This window comes from Siniperca chuatsi, linkage group LG24, assembly GCF_020085105.1.
Source record: "Siniperca chuatsi isolate FFG_IHB_CAS linkage group LG24, ASM2008510v1, whole genome shotgun sequence".
Taxonomy (NCBI): Eukaryota; Metazoa; Chordata; class Actinopteri; order Centrarchiformes; family Sinipercidae; genus Siniperca; species Siniperca chuatsi.
The window spans coordinates 3,418,491-3,440,170 of record NC_058065.1 but is presented as its reverse complement, the minus strand read 5'-3'; the positions used below and the strand labels follow the sequence as shown (position 1 = coordinate 3,440,170).

General features: G+C 37.7%; 2 protein-coding genes and 1 long non-coding RNA gene across 3 annotated transcripts; 2 read left to right on the top strand and 1 right to left on the bottom strand.

The window, feature by feature from the left end:
- The first annotated feature begins 4,757 nt into the window (after positions 1-4,757).
- s100b (S100 calcium binding protein, beta (neural)) lies at positions 4,758-8,548 on the top strand. Its single transcript, XM_044187932.1, has 3 exons — positions 4,758-4,909; positions 5,747-5,902; positions 6,805-8,548. The coding sequence occupies exons 2-3, from the start codon at positions 5,759-5,761 to the stop codon at positions 6,949-6,951; spliced, it is 291 nt and encodes a 96-aa protein (XP_044043867.1). The 5' UTR covers positions 4,758-4,909; positions 5,747-5,758; the 3' UTR covers positions 6,952-8,548.
- A 1,529-nt stretch (positions 8,549-10,077) lies between these two features.
- Positions 10,078-16,849, top strand: LOC122872135 (glycophorin-C-like). Its single transcript, XM_044187931.1, has 4 exons — positions 10,078-10,263; positions 11,150-11,252; positions 14,247-14,288; positions 14,900-16,849. The coding sequence occupies exons 2-4, from the start codon at positions 11,162-11,164 to the stop codon at positions 15,091-15,093; spliced, it is 327 nt and encodes a 108-aa protein (XP_044043866.1). The 5' UTR covers positions 10,078-10,263; positions 11,150-11,161; the 3' UTR covers positions 15,094-16,849.
- LOC122872137 lies at positions 15,196-20,857 on the bottom strand. Its single transcript, XR_006377031.1, has 2 exons — positions 19,122-20,857; positions 15,196-17,436 (listed from the first exon to the last, which is right to left on the bottom strand). It is a non-coding gene; the product is annotated as an uncharacterized LOC122872137 (long non-coding RNA).
- Between the last annotated feature and the right edge of the window lie 823 nt (positions 20,858-21,680).

The window sequence follows — 21,680 nt, the reverse complement described above, 5'->3', positions numbered from 1 at the left end:
AAAGTATGAAAGCACTTTATAAGTCAAGTTTTGAGTTCTGTCAAACCATTTTCTGTTCACAAAATAAGTCAAAAAAATTATGATATTGTTATGATATATTGCAATGAAATAACTTCTGTTATGAATCGGCGCTATATAAATAAAACTGAATTGAATTGAATTGAACTGATCTACTGTACAGTCTACCAAAAATATATGATACCATGTTAAAATTATGACTTCATCAAAGTTGTGATAGTCAAAAGTATATTCAAATATTCTGCTTAATAAGTCGTAATTTTGAGATAGTAAGTTAAAACTATGGGATAACAAGTCATAATGATGACTTGGTAGATAATTCTGTTGACTTTTATCTCATATTTTTTACTTTTGTGCCTTTTATACCCTAAAAATCGAGGTCTCACTCCTGACACACATTGAGCAGACAGACAAACCAAAAGTCAGACTGACAGATAAATGAAGAGAGAGAGAAATTATAGATGTTTCCAGTATCTTTGGCTGTCTCTCGGCCGGTTTCTCCGCACAGAGTTTCAGTGTTTCAAGCGAACAATGAAACCGTCTGTAGTCGTCCGCGTGAGGAGTGTATTTACCATCAAACAAAGACGCAGTTTATCATGTAATAAACGGCTCTGTTCTCCAACTGAAAATACAAAGAGTGGAGGGAGGTCAGAGGTCACAGAAGGCGCTGGACGAAGTCATCTGGGGAATTCAGCACATTGTGGAGGTTATTGATATCATATTCACAAGATATACCTGCTCTGTCATAATGTTAAGGTCTGAAGTCTAAAAACGACACATTAAGATGCATTCAACAAATGATTTATGCAACTGTTACTGTAAGGTTAAGCAACTATACTCTCCACTCTTTGTTATATCTCACATTACAATTTTTGTTTTTGATAAATCTTCAGAGCCACAAAGTGCACAAGACTAGTATTAAAAATGTCCAATTTATTTTGAAAATCAGTTCCTGCCTTGCTTGCAGTCTTACATACATACAGGGGAGTGTTTTCAGGGAACTCTATCCAGAATGCTTTCATGCTACAATGCAGTAAATTCTGTAATGTAAGTGTTTGACCCACTTTCACTGTACCAAAAACAGACCAAACACTAGACAAGTTTACATTTAAATTTAGTACAAATCTTAACAAAATATTTAGAAATTCAGCAAAAGAAAATGCGAATCTCCATCCACTGCTGACATCTGAAAATCAGGAGTTCGTTCATGTGAGATAAACAGTTGGTGCCATTAAATTATAGCAGAAGAAGAGGAGTGCAACAAGGTGATGTAATCAAACAAGCGAGAGTCAAATCTCAAACGTTTTTTGTGATGGTTCGAATTTCCAGCGTTCCATTCAGGTTTTTTTATGTGCAAACTGAAAATGCGCACAAAACAGGTGGATGAAAGCTAGTATTTATGCTAAAATGTTTCTTTTTAAATCAAAGCTTTTACGTGCTTATGAGTTTTTGTTCCCTTCATTTTATAGCCGCTAGTAAAAAAAGGTTATATAATGTCATGTTCAAAAATGTTCTTTAGTTTTCTTTATGTTTATCAAATGTAACAGAGAGCTGTGTTCAGGTTTTGTATTTAAATGGTCAATGTACATTGCAAATGAAGGTCACTTGTTGCACACGTTTTAATGTTTAAAAGTTTTAAATCCAAAATCATGCTTTGAGTTTGCTGCCAAAATGAATATTTCTACCATTTTAATAACACCTCGTCTTGAAAAATGATCAAAAAGTCAAATTTTTCTTTCTTTATTTCTTTCTGTGCTATTCTTTCTGTCTTTAAGAACATTTTTTAGAAACCTTGTACCGAATACTTTATTTCCTGCTGCTACGTTTTTACTAAGAAATAGCCAGTAAAAGTGTTTGGAAGGATATAGTAGAAGGATCCTGCATATTCTGGGAATACTAAATGATAATCCTGACTGAACTTTACGTCAGTTTTTCCCCAAAAAAGTTTGTTTACAGCATTTTGGACTAAAAACCTGGCAGCGGGACATCTCAAATCCTGCCTGTTTGGCCGTAGCAGATGTAGTGTTTGTGAGCTCTCTTTAGGCTGCGGAGGGCACACGTCTGGCCAACTTCAACAGTGAAAAGGACGTCTTCATTAACATGCACGGCCATCCGCTTCCTCTGAAACGGGCCTTTGTCGCCCAGCAGATGCCCCAACACAACGAAGAGAAGCAGATCCGGATCAAAGGGAGAACACAGATAGATGGTATACGATCCACACAGATACAGAAGAAGGCGTTTGGCACTTTGTTTGTTCATCTAGCTTCATCTTAATTAGTTCACAAGTGCTTGGCAAGGTTTTGTAAATATCTCTGAGCCTGTAATTTATCCAACATGTCAAGTTACATTAATAAGCAGTTTGCTTATTGTGTGTCATTTTACACGTTCTGATGCATTATGTCACTGTTGTCCTTTGTGTTATGTTTGAAGGACAACTCATGTTGATTGACAGACAGATCTTCCAACACAATCAATGAATGAATCCACTGATGTGTGCTCAGTTTGGCATTTTGGTCGTCGGCATCTTCCTTTTTTGGAGCCAGAAGTTTTTTTGTACGAGAGGATGGAGCTGTACACAGTGCCATGGATTCACATCGCAATGCTTCCATCCTGACTGACAGGTCGCTGTCACCTAAAGCACACTCTGCTTTATTTATCTATTTGACTCTAAATGGGACCATAATTTACAAAATGAACATGATGCTGTATTGAAGAAGAGTTGAAACTAGCGACTGAGACCATAAAGTCATTATGAAAATGTTTACTGAGGTAATAAATCAAGTGAGAATTTGGTTCATTTTCTCATCGACTTCTATACAATCGGACTTCTTTCTGCAACCAGTGGAGTCGCCCCTGCTGGCCATCAGAGAGAATGCAGGTTTAAGGCGCTTCGCATTGGCTTCACTTTTCAGGCCTGGAGGCTACATCCACTTCTTTTATGCAGTCTATGGGTTTGACGTTATTTCAGTGTGTCCTCTTCTTCTGCAATGGCACAACAGCACCCGACAGGAGCATTAGCACCACCTTCTGCTTATTTCGGTAAACCAACTGCGCTACATGGAACCTTGGCTTATGTTCCTACGAGAAAGAAGATGATGTGAAACTAAGAAATAAACTTCAAAACAAGAGACACAGACATGTTGATCCTTCTTGGTTCCAAGGGTCATTGTTGGAGGCCACAGAACTTGTGTGCAGCTCTATAAAGGTCTATGAGCGTTGCAGTCAATCAGGAAATATCCTGGAACAATGAGAACTTTCTTAGAGAGGGCTGGAAGCATCTCTTGGTGTGACAATTAAGCTCATCCAACCAAGTCTACCTCCTACCAAAAAATGGGCAGACAAAAGGTGGACTCTTAGCTACTGGTGTTGGTGGCGTCTTCAGGTCGAAGAAGAGGAGTCACAGGTGACGCTTGAGCAAGTACTCGTGTTCTGTTCTGGTCTTGTTCAAATCCTACAAAAGCTGCAGGATTTGGTTTTACGATGGATACAATCACAAAAAAAGCGTACTTTCTCACTTACCTGTAGCTGCATCCAGATTGTTATATTTGTCCAGTTTTTTGGGTGTCCTTCCAGTGGAGTTTGGTATAGTTAGTTATAGTAGTTCGGTTACAAAATTTCAATAATGTCTAAAAGTTACCACAACTTTAATCAAAGTAATGGGAAATATGCTGTTACAAACAGTTATTACATTATTACACTGACATTAAATACAATGTGCAATTCCTGGCCACATGCTCCGAACAAATAGGGGGCAGCACTGTGCAAGAATTGCATGATTTACTAACTGCAGCGGTTCAAGATTGTGTACAGTTAGACACACGTAATAAACTTTGCCATGTGTATAGCAAACTTTCCAAACTTTCCAATCTTGCCTCACCTCATAACAGTAATGCCAAGTGGTAACAATTTGGTGAATTTGGTCGGTCTACTACTGGGTCCATACAATCTCAATTTACAGTCAACAGTTATTTTTTAAAAAGCCAACTACTAACTAACAGCAGGGCAAGAATACGCAAAATTCTTATAATCTTCACATGTGGCGTCGGCTTATCGTTTACGTTATTGCTGCTTAGCTCAGTTTTAGCAAGAGACCACAGTAGCAAGAAAACAGCCACATCAACACCATATATCGACGCCATTTGGAATGTTTTTCATTACGATTCGTGTTGTCATTAGTTGCACTAAAGATACGTTTCGCTAAATAGCCAGCGTTAGATGTTACCAGTCTAAAAGAAACGTTGTGAGTTCAGCATCAGACCACATCTCTTTACTCGCCAAGAGCTGTCTCCAGGGGTGGAAAGCCACGCCAATATTTACTCCTGTTTTGCTTCTTTATATATCTTTTCTTTTCTTTGGCATCTTTGTGTTTCTGTGACACTAACCGGGGGCTGTACCCTCAACTCGACAAGCCCTCGGGGCAGCTTCACTTTTTCGTCCTCTCATGTTGGACTGAGGGCAGACTGGACGCTACAGTGACTCACTATCGCCTCTCGAGGCACAAGTGGTATTACAACACAGGACGGGCCGGGGCTAGCAGGTTAGCATGCTCATTTCGGTTGATATCTCTGCAACACAGTACATAGACATCTTACTTCTTCACATTCTGTTGATAATGTTAGTTCATTTCTTGAATGTTATTAAACAAAACTTCTGTCCAAATCTTACACATTGTACCTTTAAGAGTCAGGCATGCCCATCAGTGCTGGTTAGCGCAGGGTTGCAGTGGAGTGAGGGGAGGTGGACAGACGGGATTGGTCGGCAGTTTGAATGACAGGATGGATGACCTCAGCACTGCACCCACCACACTGCTGCAGTATAAAATCTGCTCTCCATCCTCAGCCTCCACTCTCTGGACTCGCAGTAGAAAACTCCTGCCTGAACTGACACCGAGGTAAGGTCATCAGTCATTCCTTCATCCTGACTTTTTGTGCCGATAGATGAAACTAAATGCAGAAAAGACTAAAATATGAAAAGAATAGTTTAAAAACTTTGAAATTCCAGCATCCAACAATGTAAATAATAAATAATGTCAACTACAGTTTGTGTTCTGTACCTCAAGTTTAATACTGCATATCAAGTATTTTTAATCATATAATGTATCTTAAAAGGTATTTTAGTTAGAGTTTTAGGTTAATGCAGCACTTTTTTTTTGCACTGTCATGCTGGTAAAATGTACATGTAGGGAGTGGTATAGATGGAAAAATAAAGATATTACATAAATTATTTTCATTTCATAAACATAACTTGTATTCAGTGCTGTGTGATGTACAGTAGATCACTTTTAATCACTTAGGGTTTGTAGATTTTTTATAGCAAACAATCAATCAATTGAAATACTAATAACTATGTAATTGTAAGTATCTATGCAAATATTAAAAACCACTAATATTTTGAATTGGATGCCATCTCTGAATCAATGCTTTGTCAAATCATCTTTAAAGAAAGTACATTTCATCATGTGAAATAATAATAATAAAAATATCTAACAAAAAATATATATTTTTCTGATTATGATACAATCAGACAATAGTGAGCTGATTAAACGAATAAATAAATAAATACAGAGCGAAAATGTGAAAACTTGACTAAACTCTTTCTGCATCCTTAAAATAATCTTTAGATCAATACTGATGAATTTTTTTTACCACAAGGTCATTTAACTGTGAGTAAATCCTGAACGCTACTGTGTCTGATTTCCATTTATTCATTTATTCTTTTCACTGAAAAGGTGAAAAGACAGATGACAATGACCGACCTGGAGACCTCGATGGCGACCATCATTGCAGTGTTTCAGAAGTATTCAGAAAGAGAAGGAGACAAACACAAACTGAAAAAGAGCGAGCTGAAGGATCTGCTTAACGACGAGCTGCCAGATCTGATGGCGGTGAGACACAAAACACGAAGCACAGAGAGATTTGAAACTCTGGAGAGACGCTGGAGGAAGCAGAGTTCAACCGAACAGAGAGAGAAATGGCCACCGGTGGAAGAAGTATTCAAATCCTTTAGATTAGTTAAAACACGGTGGAAATAATACTTCACTACAAGTAAAAGTACATTCATTGTGGAGTAGAGTTTAGTTAAACAGTTTGCTGTTCTAGGGATGTCGATGTTACAAGATCAGTTGATAAAGGAAGGAGAGAACTCTAGTACTGCACTTAAATACAGTTTTGAGGTTCTTTACTTAACTATTTCCTTTCCACTCCACTACAGTTCATGAGCAAATATTGCACTGCACTACATTTATTTGACTCCTGCTTTGAAGATGAGGATTTTTCTTTCAAAACAAATGACCAGCTTATAAAACATGATGCATTGTTCTAAATCAAACTAGCCAACAGAATATAAAGTAGGTGAAATTAGATCCACCACAACCAGATAAAACATTAAAATGCAGCTTACACCTTAATGGATTAGTAGTAATAATCAAATAATATAATACAACACTTAACATTTTCTTTTAATGCTTTTTCGGACTTATATTGAACATATGAATTAAGGACTTTTACTTGTAACGGAGTATTTCTATACTGGTATTGCTAATTGCTAAGTAAAAGATCTCAATACTTCTTCCACCGCTGCACCAAAGTGTCAAAGAAAGGAAATACTTTACTCGCTATAAGTACACCAGTGAATGTTTTAAGTTACTTCAGACCTCTGGAACTAACAGCCTAAATATTGTGATTCAGTAGTTTGATTTAAATCCAGGTCTATCTTCATCCAAACATACTCACTTTATTGTCTTGGGTTGTGTATGACCTGATGTGACCTTTCTGTCCTCCCCTGCAGCATGTGAAAGACCAGGCAACACTTGACAGCTTGATGGAGAGCCTGGACACCGATGGCGACGCCGAGTGTGACTTCCAGGAGTTCATGACATTCATCTCCTTGGTTACCGTCTGTTGCCACGAGTTCTTCGAGCACGAGGACGAGTAAGGAGGAGGCGAGCACGGAGACGAAGGGGGAGCTACAGTAAATTATAAAGAAGAAGAAGATGCCTAGCAACGCACAACCTGTTGGTGCCTTCAGAGCAGAGCAGGGTGGGAAAACACAACTCCAGCCAGCAGCCAAAACATTACTGGTGAGGTTTGGCTGCTGGCTGGCAAACAGTCCAGTGTAGTAGTTACTTTAGCTAAAATCAGCTAAAATGTTTCAAAAGATCCTCTTTTTCTATTTGACTCTAAATATCTAGATGGCTTGTAATGTCTTCAAAATGGCTTTGGGATCTTGATGTGGCTACAAAGTTTGTTACAAAACTATTAAGTTAATCTACACATGATAATAAGTTGGAGGTACTTTTTATTAGATTGTGGCTGATGAGGCACCTGTGTTTGACAAATCTTGTTGACTAGCAAATATTAAAAGTGCCTTTTAAGTTGGTCGTCATTTAAAAAACATTTGATTGGCTAGTAAAGGTTTCAAAATGGCTGAGATTTTGGTGTGACAACAAAGTTTGTTACAAAACTAGCCACTGATTTCTTAAAGTCGACCAGTAAACTAATGTAGTCAGAAATATTTTTAGAGGCCCTAGTTGGCTGCAGAAATTCGCCATATTTATGTCTTTTTAATAGCCACTTTAGCATAATTTCCAATCCCATTCTATAAATCAAGCTGTTTAAAAAAAAATTTGCTAGATTTTGGGTATGGCTACCAACTTTGGCTACCAAGTTCAGCAAATAAGTAATCAATAATTTAAGGTTCTTCTCTTGAATGTCTAAAGGGCCAGTAAAGTTGTAAAAATGACTGGTAAGTTCATCTACACATAATAATCATTTGGAGGTACCTTGCCTCAAATATTGAAAGTGACTTGTAAGTTGGTCGTCATTTAAAAAACTATTTAATTGGCTAGTAAAAGTTTTCAAATGGCTTGTGAGTTTTACATAATCTAGAAGCCACTTTGGAAGCCACAGTTTAGGAGAAATATAGTTAAAATTGAAAGTGACTAGTAACTTAGTCTTGAAGTTAAACATGTTTAATTGGCTAGCAAATTTTAAAAATGGCTTTTGAAGGGGTTATTTTTTTAGAGAAAAACCAACCATAATTTTGAATTATATTGTAAAATAAAAATCTGGCTGATAGATTGTGGATGTCGCTAGTAAGTTTGCATTCATTTGATGTTTTACAAAAAACACTGGGCTTGTCAAAGCGGCTGATACGTTGTTTAGCTCTTGTTTGTTTCTTGTTTAGAAGCTGTTACTTATATATGTTTACTTCATATTTAGGTAGTTGGTAAACAAGTAATCTACACTTATTTGAGTCATAATACATTCCAAATGTCCAGCTGGCTGCTAAAATAATCACGAAATGTTAGGATTTAGTAGCCGCTATTGCCTGTAGCCGAGTTTAGTTAAACCAACAATCTGATAGAATGAAAATCTAGTTTCACAATGTGTAAATGTCTTCATGCAAAGAAAACAAATGATAGGTTTAAATCAGTTGGAACAGAAGAGTTTGTCTGATGATGTGTGTTTTGAAATGTTGAGCACTGGTTTGTTTGGATGTCGATGAAATTAATTAAATTATCAATGTGTGACTCTGAGTTCGAGAACGCGTTTGTGGGATTGAGCTAATGATTGATTGAAAAGGAGGAAAAACTACACACATGTTCTTAAAATGTATTCATCAAACAAAATGACACATGAAAACATGACTGCTGATTATCTTCAGTGGACTTTTTAAAAGAAAGCAGGTTACATATAAGAGGAGAACAAATTTTTTTACAGCATGAATCCTCTTGATTTTACTGAGGCTACATGATGAACTTGTTTCTTGTTTGTTTTTCACCAAACATGCCATTTCTGAAATGAACTCGGCCAATTTATTCTTGGCAAAATATTCATTGAAACATATAAACTGACATTTTAATAGTGGTTCTACAGAGCTCCTCAACCACAAAGCACCTGTTGTTTATTGTTTTTCTCAGTGTGACGCTGCCTTGAGTGGTTTTTGGTGGGGTTAGTGACTTGAAAGATACTAGATTTTAATTTTCTGCAGACTTTGGATCAGTGTTTTCACTCCTAACACAAAAACTCAAATATAAATCACAAACTAAACATTTAAACAGAAAGCTTTGATAACAAAACGACTTCAGTGATTTTTTTTTTGCACATTTTCTCTCTTTTTCTTTAATTTGTGTTTTTGTGTTGTGGGAAGCAGTCGTTCGTAGGGCGAGTCTGAGGCATTTTGCCACAGTATTAAGGCCAGTTATGGTGAGAACAATGCCAAATGAACTCAGTGTTAGTCACTGAAATTAACTTTGTGATTTTCCCTGTGATTTTCATTGCAGTGCTGTCCGTCCATACAGCTCTCTGTCCACACATGTAACTGCGTATTTACAGCAATATTACAGTCAATGTGAATCATCATTTTCTAATCTTTTATTTAGTCCTGTGTGCAGCAACCATCAGGTGTGAGGTAAGTGAAGGTAATTCTTCTCCCCACTGACCTCATTAACCTCAACATAAATAACTAGATGATTAGAGTCACCTGTTTGAATATTCCACCTGAAGGAAAAGGTTTGCTGTATGTTTCTGCTTCCTGCAGATTACATTAAACAAGACAACATGAAATCATGTCCTGAATATATCCAGGAGTTTTGGTATCAGTCTGTTGTAATCAAGGACGTGTTTCAAGGACTTTTCATTTCGGCTTTCAGTCCTTCATAGCGTACCTCCTTCCATCGCAAAACAGCCACATATTAAAACAATTAATATTCCCTGGTTGTGTGGTGGCATTCTGGGAAACGTAGGGAACCACCAGCACAGGCAGAAAGTCCTGCAGCATGCTAAACATGCCAGAGTGAAGGTCTACATTAAAGTGGCTTGAGGTGAGATTATTAAACACAGCATGTGTACACACACATATACACACACACACACACACAATCATTACTGTGTGTTGCAATTAGGTTAAGGTTAGGGTAAGGGGCTAGGGAAAGCATTATGTCAATGACTGTCCCCCACGGGGATAGTGAAACAAACTGGTGTGTGTTAAGAGATGATGTAAGAGGCGTTGTCAGCTGCACAGTTTCAGACATCTGCAGGCTGTTTAGCATCAGAGAGGTGGAGTCAGCCTCGCGATTGGCCGGAGGGGGAACAGATCCCGACCCTGGGGACTGACACCACACCCATCTGTGAGTGTGTGTGTGTGTGTGTGTGTGAGAGAGTTGTGTGTGTTGTCCAGCACATTGTGTTTCTTCTTCTTCTTGTTCTTAGTAACTGAAGAGCTGCTTGCAGATTCTCAGAACTGGTGAGTTTCTCTGGGGGGGCGTTAAGTCTTGTTTAGTTTGATTTTTTAAATGTTTTGTGATATTTTACTTTATGTATTGTGCCTGTGTTTTGAAGACCAAACTTCTGTCCAAACTGTTACAGCTGCTGCACCTTTGTTTATACTCTGTAATTTAGTAATCAATCAATAATCTCTAAAACGGTTCTGGTAAAGTGCATGCATCCTCACCAAACATATATGTTATGCTGCTACAGTCTTAAATAAATAAAAACTTGATGAGACCAGAAAGGGAGCAGTGTTGAAGTTTTGGGTGGAAGAGAATAAAATCAGATTAAAATGGCCGTGATGCTCTGCAGCTCAGAGATACTTTTGTGAAGCGTGACTCTTGTTATACAGACATGACACTGTGGATCCATTTTGGAGTCATTCCCTCGAGTTCATAATTCATGAATGTGACAAACTGTCACATACTTCCTTTAAAAGACTCCATTACTTCTTAACTTTAATGATTCACAGAGAAGTTGAATGAACAGAATCCTGGATTTGAATGTTTAAGACGATGATGCCAATGGTGATGTATGTTTTTGCTCCATTTACTTCAAATCCGACAAACTTTACATCCCTTAAAGCCACTTTTTAGGTTCATACCTTCAAAGCAAGTGCTAGTTAATTTCTATGAAAAACATCTTGCAGACACTTGCTACAGAAGTTAATCCAGTTAACAGAGGATGCTGCAAAAGGTGAGCTTTTTGAGGAGGGAAATTAAACTTGTTGTAGAAGAAAAACTTGCAAATAGATTTTTATATTAGAAGGAGAAAATTCAGATTCGCATTGTTCTTAATTTTTGTGAGTATTTGATAAACAGGCTACCATTAACTGTTTGATTTGTTCATTTTTTTTGCTTCAGGTTGACGTCATCATGGATGTTATGGCGACTCCACCCCCTGCAGTTCTGCCGTCGTCTGAAACCCCGCCTCCTTTAACTGAGGTTGTGACCTCAGTGACGAAGGGTACGTACATGTACACGAATCAACAAAAAATGAGCAGTTCAAAGACATCAGAAAAACTAGAAAATGAGATTTACTGAGAAAACTAAACCTATTTTTCTTCTGGATAAACTTCAAGTCCGTCCACCAGTGGAGTGTTTTGGATTTGAATTTGGATTCTGGATGTCATAAATACCACCACCTGCTTAAAACAGTGAACTGTACCAAAACTCTACCTAATGCAAACTACTCTACTGACTAAAACTGAGCAGATTATAATGAAAACCACAGTTTTATGCCTAAAGCTTAAAAATGACACTTTCAAAGGATTCAGTTCAGATTTTTTATTATAAAGTGATACAAGTATGGGCTGATATCTTTAGATTTGACTCCTCCCTTGTTGCAATTTTGAGGTACTTGTACTTTACTTGAGTATTTTCATCTTCTACTACTTTATGCTTCACTACATTTCAGAGGGAAATATTGCAGGTTTCAATGCACTACATTTATCTGACATCTTTAGCTACTGATTACTCTTCAGATTAAGATTAATTAAAGATTTAAGTAGCGCTTCCCAGAGTTTTTGGCTTGAGACTTATAAACAGCAGTTTGGGCTCCTTATCATGTTTCCAGCAAAAGAGAGATTTACCCTTTAAACTTCTTAGATGGTTTCATTAAATAACTGTTCGAGGCTCAGAGAGGTTCACGTATCCAACACATTCTCATACCTGAACAACAGAATGGGTCAGCTGCCAGTGGCTCCCAAAACCACATATACGACCGATTCCCAAAACGATATATGACCGCTGGAAAGTACCAGCGACAGGCGTTCTGTAAAAATATTAGAAGTAAAAGTCTTACATTCAAGATCATACTTAAGTAAAAGTATTAACAACAAAATGTACTTAAAGTATTAAAGTTATTGGAATATTATTACTGATGCTTTAACATATAGTAGTTTCAGTCGCAGGGGACATTTTACTGCACAAGTACTTTTAATTTTTAATACTTTAAATACATTTTGCTGATAATACGTATGTACTTAAGCAGGATTTTGAATGACTTTGACATTGTTGCGTGTGTACGATTACTTAGGTGAAGGATCTTCTTCCACCACTGACCACAATCACAATTTGTGTGAAATACGATCCAATTGGAATCGGATCGGATTCAGTGCAGTTTTGATCAGTGATTCTGTAATTGATATGAGTCTCGGAGTGTGTTAACTTGATGTCCACACACACACACACCCTGCGAGTGTTTTGTACCAGCCGAGGTGTGTGTGTGTTTAGCAGGGAGTGTCTTATCAGCCTGATGCCAGAGAAGAGCATGGGAAGGAGCGAGAGTGACGCCTCCAGGGTCTGTCGCCGTGGAGATAACAGCTGGCCCTCGTTTCCACGTCAGGGCCAAAGAGGCTTCAAAATTTCAGTTGCTATTTGTGCCCAAAACCTATTCTTATTTGGTGGTGGTTAGTAAAAACATTATAATTATGGTTGTTAAACTGTAAAATCAGTTGTTTTCACTGCATCACTAATAAAACATTTATAAAAAGTAGAAAAGTTTACATGTAGAGTCCATTGTAGTGTTATTTCTGAATTAAAACACCTAAATGCAACATCTGTACTCGTATTTATGACTTTCAGTGTGGGAACTTCTGAGAGTGACTTGAAGGCAGCTTGTTTTTATCATTTTCTTGGCAAATCTCTTGAAAGTGAGGAGTTAAAGCTGCGTTAGCTTATTATTTTTTGGGGGTCTTATCATCTCCAGATGTCAACTCCAATATCACTGTATGCCAAGATAGCAAAATTGTGCTCTTATTTCATTTTTTTTTAAGTCCCTTTAACCCCAGGATAACACTTTTTTAGGGTCAACTAAACGTCTTGTTATCTCTGCACCGGTTTCATCAGACTGAACAGGTTTGGTGGCGGTTTTCTTGCTAATAGATAAACATAAAGATGTTTATTGCTTTTTGTAGGATGTGATATGAAAATTTGTGAGAATATGATGTGTAAATAAATAGAGTACAGAGCTCATGTGAACAGAGTGGAGCCCTGTTTGGCCCTGAAGTGTAAAACCAGCCTCTGTCACCTCGTCTCTGCAAACACTGAGGTTTTAAAATAGACTGAGGGTCTTTGAATACCATGCATGGTTGGATTCTGAGCCTAGAAAAAAAACATCAGCTGCCATGTGTCCTCCTATAATGTGGGCTGCCTGTAGCGCTGCATGGGCGTGGTGGCTCAATACTGAAAAAATCTGCAGGCCCGAGACAATCGGACATGAATATCTGAGATTTTTATGCAAAAAAAGTCAAAACTCGAGTTCTTCTGCTTAGAAAATCAGGCTGTTATGTGTTGAAAGGAGCTTTGCAGCATTTGTTCCTCGAGTGCATCATCTCCAAATACACAATCTTCATTTTTTTAACCTTAAACACTTGAATTTCACCCTTCCATCCTCATCCTCGAGGGTCTTCCTCTCCTATCTGGGGAAAAAAAAGCCACTGACACTGAATTTGCATCAGCAAAGGAAACTAAACTTAGAAAGAAAACCAAACCCTGTGGTGGAAAGTAACATTTGCATTTACTCAAGTACAATTTTACGGTATTGTACTTTACTTGAATGTCTCCATTTTCTACTACTTTATACTTCTACTCCCCTTCAATTCAGTCAAATATTATACTTTTTACTCCATTACATTTATCTGATAACTTTAGTTACTTTGCAGATTCAGGTTATTATATTTTGTATTAATAACAAATACATTCTGAATGCAGGACTTTAATTTCTGCACTGTGGTACTTTTACTTAAGTAAAAGATCTGAGTACTTCTTTCACCACTGCCACACTTTGAATTTCACCCTACCTGCTTGTTCCAACACCTTCGTGAAGCTACCTGATACAGATGTCATTACAACTGGACATCTGCAAGGATTGCATTTTAGAAAGCTGGATAGTACATAAATACATGGTTCTAAATGAATGAATGAATGGTAGTTTTATTGAAGTTTAATGTCTTTACAGGCATCACCGTGGACGATGGACTTTTTGCAGCCTTAATTGGAGGTGAGGACTGAACTGATTATGTTTAATGATGCTAACAGCTAAAATGGGTTGTTTTATGTTGTTTAAGTCCTCTGCAGTGCATTTTGTCCTCTCTTGAGCCAGAAGCCAGATTATGATCCTGATTTGGCCACAACTGGTTTTCAAGATCTTGGACATTTTGCTCCAGTACCTTTTAGCCCACATGAATGCAGCATAAATATCTTTTTAAAAAATTTGACTTTACAGTAATCGTAAACTTTTTCAGTGTTTTATTATAATCAGCGTAATGGAAAAGAGACACATTAGTAAATGGGATTTAACGAAATCCTTTAATTAAGTATCTGAATTCAATTACTATCCAAGACAGAGTAAGGAAATAAAAGAAAACAAGTTTAATATACCTTTTTTATTTAAGTTTGTAACGCATCCTTTAAATGCACATGTAATCCGTTATTTACATCGATCAATTCATTATTTGATTCTGATTAAATACTGAAAAAGTGGCACACTCCAAATCTGAATTTGATCCTGTAGTTTGAGCTGTTTAATGTGCAAAATTCAGTGAATATATGTTTGATAAGTTGGGATTTTCTAATCTTTTAGTGATCTCCTGTCTTGACATTTATACTCAGGGGCCGTTGGTGCAGTGCTGCTGCTGCTAATCTGCACAACAGCGGTGTTGCTGTGGTGTCTGTCCAGACATAAAGGCTCGTACGTCACCAACGAGATGGACGGCGACGATATCGATGACACCGACGACAAGTCTGACGATTCTGATGCGGCGCTCCAGAGCAGGGAACCTCTGAAGATCAAAGAGGAGGAATAAAGGGGAACAAAGCAAGAAAACTTGTAAAAGACGGACTTGAGTTGTGCTGTCGAAGGACTTTGCAGCTTTGCAGCTTTGTTACACTGAGGAGACAGATTTTTCATTTTCATTCAAAATCAAAATATCATTTTTCCAAAGTAACCAATTTCCCAAAGCTGCACGAAGCAACTTTGCACATTGCTGCCACCAAACAGCAGCAAGATATAACTGTTTGACACGTGAGGCTTCACTTCCCAGAATAATGTCACTTTCCCTGTAAAGCAGCACCGGCCATTTCATTTCAGTGACATTGTTGGATAAAACATAACCCTCATGAAAGATTTCTTGCTGAACCAATTTCTAATGTCGATATTCACATAACAGCTCTTGCTAATGTGACTATTTGTCAGGGGAAACATCTAAAAAGACTCAAAACATACACGAGGGACCACGAGAGAACTTGAATTATGCTGCAGCTGCCAAACACCTCACTGAAATTTGGTATGACATTATACATTACCTGATTTTTATTGCTCAGCAGTGATCAAAAAGTCTGCCCACCTGTAACACAACTAAACATACCACAAACACACACTGCTATTGATCTTTAAACCAGCTGATTTTTGTTTCACGTCTTACTCCGTTCAAAAACATCCACCACTTTATTCAAATCCCAGGCTGAATCATATCTGCCACAGTGGCAAAATCCTCCAGGGGGCATAAGCATGCCACTTTCTCAGTTTGGTTCCTGATGAGTAAACAATGTAGATACCTGACGCTGATAAAAGCTTATAACTGGCAGAAAAAAGTCGAGTTGTAGCACTGAGTCTGTCGTTCCCACCAGTGACGTCCTGAGAGCAGAACTTAACTTCCAGAAATTGAGAATCTGCAGCACTTTTCACCCTTTCTGACTGATTCTCCCAAGATGGTTTGTTTAAATACACCCAGTGCAGCTTTCAATAACTTTAAACACTTAAAAGAACATATCAGCTTGTGCAGAATAACCAGTGGCATTTCCCGTTAAATATGAAGTCATTTGTAATTTGTAGAGAAATCTTTTGCCTCTAATTTTCACCATTTCACAATCTTCTGCAGGCTTATTACATACATGTCTCATGTACTGAATCACATGTTAAACACTCCACCTGCCGACTCAGATGCTGCTGGTTTCTAAAGCTTCACAGCTCCTGTGACTCTTCCACCAGACGAATCTGATTTCTGCAGCCGAACAAACTTCCTGCCAAAGAGGCAGCGAGGCCAAACTAACTAACTTACCAGACGCTGGTAAACATTTACTGGCTGCTGGTGATTTTCCACCCTGGTTGTTTGCAATATTTTAAGCTCATAACAGTGAGTGACTCTGACTAACATACCACATTGTTATGAATCAGCTGTGAGGAATAATCTGTGTGGAAACACTTGGCCAGGAGAGTTTATCTGGTAATTTTCCTGCCTGAATTCAACTGTTCAACAGTTTGTTCAGCTTTTTTTTTTTTTTACTATCAGAGCATCTTTTTTTGTTTTTTTTTTTTTTAAATAGAAAGAAAAGATGATAAAATACGAGATGAAAAGGCTTTTAGAGGTCCAAAACACCAAAGAGAAAGTCAATACTTAGTTGCAATAATTAATTGTTTTCTACAGCTAGAAATAGAGTGGAAGAAGAATACTATCCTGTCATATCTGTTTTACATATTTGTTTACACATTTTCTCATTAAAATCTCTTCCTGAGTAGTTTTAACTAACAATTTATAAGAATAAAGTTTACAGTTACCTTTATTTTTGTGTGATTTTAGTGCCTCAGCACTGTATGATGAATTTAAACTGCTCCATCTCGTGGTCAGAAAGATGTACTGCAGTTGTTTCTTTAGTGCATTTGAGGGTCTAATTGGGGAAAACAGACACCTGTGTTTCAAAGTGTCTCACACTTCTAATGTACAGAATATACAAAAAACATAGAGTACATACTTTAAAGAAACAGATGTGTGACATATAGATTATTAAAAGGCCATACATCCAAATAACTCCATTCATATTTTTATTTATATTTGATATAAAAATGTATTTTATATCTCAGCAGCAGTGAAGAAGTGTGTACAGAAAGTAAAATGTGGCTTTTTTTTCTGAAATAAAAGCAAAGAGATCAAAATAATAGCAGTGACATACTACTATTGATTCCAGCAACAAGACACATGACCTAATGACAGCGAAACGCTACCTGGACAACAGTGAGCCCTGGCAGACACTGGCAACGCAGCAACAAGGTGAGCAACAGGATGCAGGAGCTGATGGCAATACGACACAGAGAGCAGCAAGATACCGATGGACGGGATGAGATGCTGACAGCAACATCATAGAGAAGGTGACTGCAACAAAACACAGGAGATGAATATAACAAGACACTGATGGCTGCAAGTGACAGAAGCTGAATAAGACAATCGAAGTAACAAGAGGCTGAAGGCAACCAGATACTTCGATCAGCGAGTCACAGAACTTGATAGCAGTGAGACACTGATGGCAACAAGAACCAGAATGTAAAAGCAATGAGATGTTGATGGAGGAAGTGTTCAGATCCTGTACGTAAGTAAAAGTACTAACACCACACTGTAAAAACACTCTGTTACAAGTAGTAAAAGCCCTGCTTTTAAAATGTTACTTAAGTAAAAGTGTGAGTGTGATCAGGAAAAGCAGTCCTTAAATCCTTAAAGCAGTGCAGCGTCCCTGTGGCTGCTGTGCTGTTATATATACCAAACTACACGCCATCTTGGACAGTGTCTCCCACCCGCTCCATGACGTGCTGGTCAAGCAAAGGAGCACCTTCAGCGGAAGACTCATCCCCCCACAATGCACCACAGAGCGCCACAGGAAGTCATCCCTGCCTGTGGCCATCAAACTCTTTAACTCCTCCCTCTAAGTGTCAGTCTGTATGACCCGAAGTCATTAAACTGGACATTGAGCATTACATCTCCGCCATAATTAATAAATTGTGCAATATTCTGTGTACTACTCCCGTGCAATATTAGTTTTCCCCTTGTTAGTTTTTTCTTATTTATTGCTACTGAAACTATATACCTCAATTACTCTTCGACAGTACATGCACCTCCGCTTATTAATATTATTTATTACATAAGGAGTTACATTGTATTTTAGACTGTACTTTCATCACCAACCAGTAAACCCACTTGGTACTTGACACTTAGTTTATCTTATACTTATACCGACAGGATACTTAATTTATTTCTGACCTGTTTTATAGTGTTTATTTTTTCTAGTACTTTCTCCTGTGTGCACTGACGTAAAGGTGAGCTACTGTAACAAAGAGTTTCCCTTCGGGGATCAATAAAGTATTTCTGATTCTGATTCTGATTCTGATCTGATATATTCTATCATCAGATTATTATTCCTCGTGCATTAATGTAAAGCAGGATGTTGCTGCTGCAGCTGGTGGAGCTGGTGAACCGGTTCGTATCGGACTGCAGCTGATGATGCTTTTCATTCTGGATCCATCTGCTGATGCTTTTCTCCATCGATCGATCGTTCGGTTTGGAAAAAGTCAGAAAATAGTGAGAAATGTTGTCACAGTGACCCAAAGTGACGCCTTCACAATGTTGTTGTGTCCAAACCTCAACATTATTAACGATACATTAAAATTATCAAAAGGAAAAAGCAGCAAATCTTCACATTTGAGAAGCAAAACATTTGTTTTTTAAAATAACTTAAACGATTATCAAAATAGTTGCCAATTAATTTTCCTTAATTTATTTTCTAAGCTCTTTGTGTACTTTGTGTGTCAAAATCTTAATTAGTAAAGTAACTAAAGCTGTCAGATAAATGTAGTGAAGTAAAGAATACAATATTTCCCTCTGAGATGTGGCAGAGTAGAAGAAGAAGAAGGTGGCATGAAAAGAAAAGTAAAGTACAAGTACTTTGAATTTGCACTTAAGTGCAGTAGTAAATGTTACATTCCACCACTGCAACACATCAACAGATGATGGCAAGAAGAACAAGTTGATGGAAATTAGGCAGTAAGAGGCCGACAGCATCGACATACCTGAAGCGCCCTGATGTGGCGAAGCTCCTGTTGTCCTGCGTCACCAGTGACAGGATGCATCAGAGTGGAAAAAGTACAAGACGTTTGTTTTTCTTCTATCTGTCTTCTTGATCCAGTCATCGGGGGTTTGAAGAGTCACAGTCGTGATGAGTAATACTTTCCCGGTAAACCGTCACCTAACAGAGGTCAACTCCGTCCAAAGCTTAATTTCGGTGCTGTTGGTGCTGCCAGACTTTCACTAAAAGACGGATGATCTCGGCGTGTGTGTGTGGTCCTGCTGGTTTTAGTTTCAACTGCAAAGCTACCTCTCGGCCTTCGACCCCAGACGCCAGATTGTTCCTCTGGGCCTCCTTCTCCGAGCCGGTGACGGTTTGGATACCGACGTCTTGCCAAGGTGTCTGGGATTCGTTTAAGGCTTGAGTCACTCAGGACTTCTGGTACTTGCGGCGACGTTATGATTAAATGGAGTGAACCACGACGGCAAACTGAAGCAGAGCAACAACAGAAGGAAGGAAAATAAAAAAAACAAAACAGGAGTAGAGATGCAAAAGCTGTGAACTTAAACCTGTAAAACCCTTAAACACTCGTGATTTCAGTTTAACAAACTGGCAGAAGAGCATTTTAAACTAAAACTGAATTCTTGCTCCACAATGTTTTAATGTTTTATGCTTTGTTTTAGGTATTTTGTTTGTATTTTTTGTTGTTTTGGTGAGCTAAAGACAATTTTCCACTCAATAAAGTGACAATAAAGTTGCGTTCTGTTCTATTAAAAGGAGCAATAAGGTTTATCTTTAGGCTATTTGTTTGCTTTTACATTGGCTACCAGTTAATAAGTCAGAGTGAAACACCATTATATAAATTAACCATTAATATAAGTATTATTGTTGCATTGTTGCATGATTAATTAGTTTTAGTATAATATCATATATAGATTTATTGTAGATGTTCAAATTTCTTTGAACAGAGCACTTTAAGGACTTATTCTCCAAGTTTGAAAGGCTATTTTACAGGTTTTTCCTTTCTAATATGAGTGATTTAATGGATTTGATAATATAAATCATTTAAATAGCGAGTGTGATGATTGTGACATGGAAGCAAAGGTGTTTCTATGATTTAAAAAGGTGTATTCCTCATATTTCAACTCTTTTTCCCTCGTATTTTTGTTTTTTTTCCCCCAGCTTCTCTGGCTCCTGCGTTAATGGATTAAATAACTGTGAAAGAGGAAACTCTGAGACACAAATTCAAACTTTAATTAGTTTGATTTTCAGCTTCAGCAAGAAAACTACATGAAAACGTGTCTGCTTTTAATACCACTAGTGGCCTGCAGGTGGTGCTGTTGGACGGAGCTTCACAGCAAAGAATTGTTAGAAAACTGTTATTGTTAACAATCAATACTCAATTAAATTTATGATCAATAACAATACATAGGAGAAGAAACTGAAGAGGAGGAAAGAGAGAGGAGAAAATAAAGAGGAAGAGAAGGAAAGACAAGAAGAGTAAATATATAGGCGAAAGGAAAAGTAATTGGATTTTAGGTACACACATTATTATATAATCCTGTTTGTTACAGGAACAGGAGTGTGCTCATGTTACTTCATTAAATATTTAAACACAAAGCCCGAGTGGCGGGGTGAATATTATGTGTCTGGGAGTTTATCGGCTAATAAAAACTGCAAATAAAAACCGCGTGACGCTCGTTAATGAACTGCCTTTAAACTGAACACACACACACACACACACACACACCAGAGCAGCCTCATAACATAACATCCGCTTTAGGTCGTTTTGGAGACAAAAGAGTAAAGAAATAACAGGCGAAGGTCAGCTAAGTCTGCTACTTCCTTGCTAGCTAGGGGTTAGCATCTTTGCAAGCTAGCTAGCTCCTTGACAACACAAGATTTAACAATGAATTAAGTGTTTTTTTCCTGACAAATCAACCAATACAAGTCAGTTTCTTTAAAATTAAATCACAAAATAAAAAAAAAAACTCCAACTTTAGTTTCCTTAAGGGAGCTTTTTCAGCCAACCAGACCGGCCTCACCCGAACCGCCAAACCTCTGATCGTTGGTTTTCTTCCCATTAGTTGAGCCAAGCCAAACACCGAGCCGTCTGCGGTCTATCAGGTGTCAGTCTGATTAATATGACGTGACGTTTGGGGGTTTAGTAGAGTGTCAGTCTGCTGGTAATAAGTGTAAATAACCCGAAACACCTGAACCACATACAGGAAAGGAGATCAACGTCACTTCTTGCAAAGACAACAACTACAGCTTAGTATTGTACACTGGATTATAAATAATAACAGCGACATTTTGTGAAGCAAAACTAGTAAAATCACAACTAATCTGTCTTTTTGTAAACATAAAGATAATATATATAATATACTTGGAGCTCTTCTTGTACACTCAAAAGTGTAGCAAATAAAAGTATGCCAAATTCACATGACAACTTTAAAACGACGGTTTTACAATGACAAAAATAAAATGAGGAACTTTTAATGTCTTTGTCCTTGTTTTTATGCAGAATGATTTTTGGCTATTTATACTGAAAGATAATTCAAAT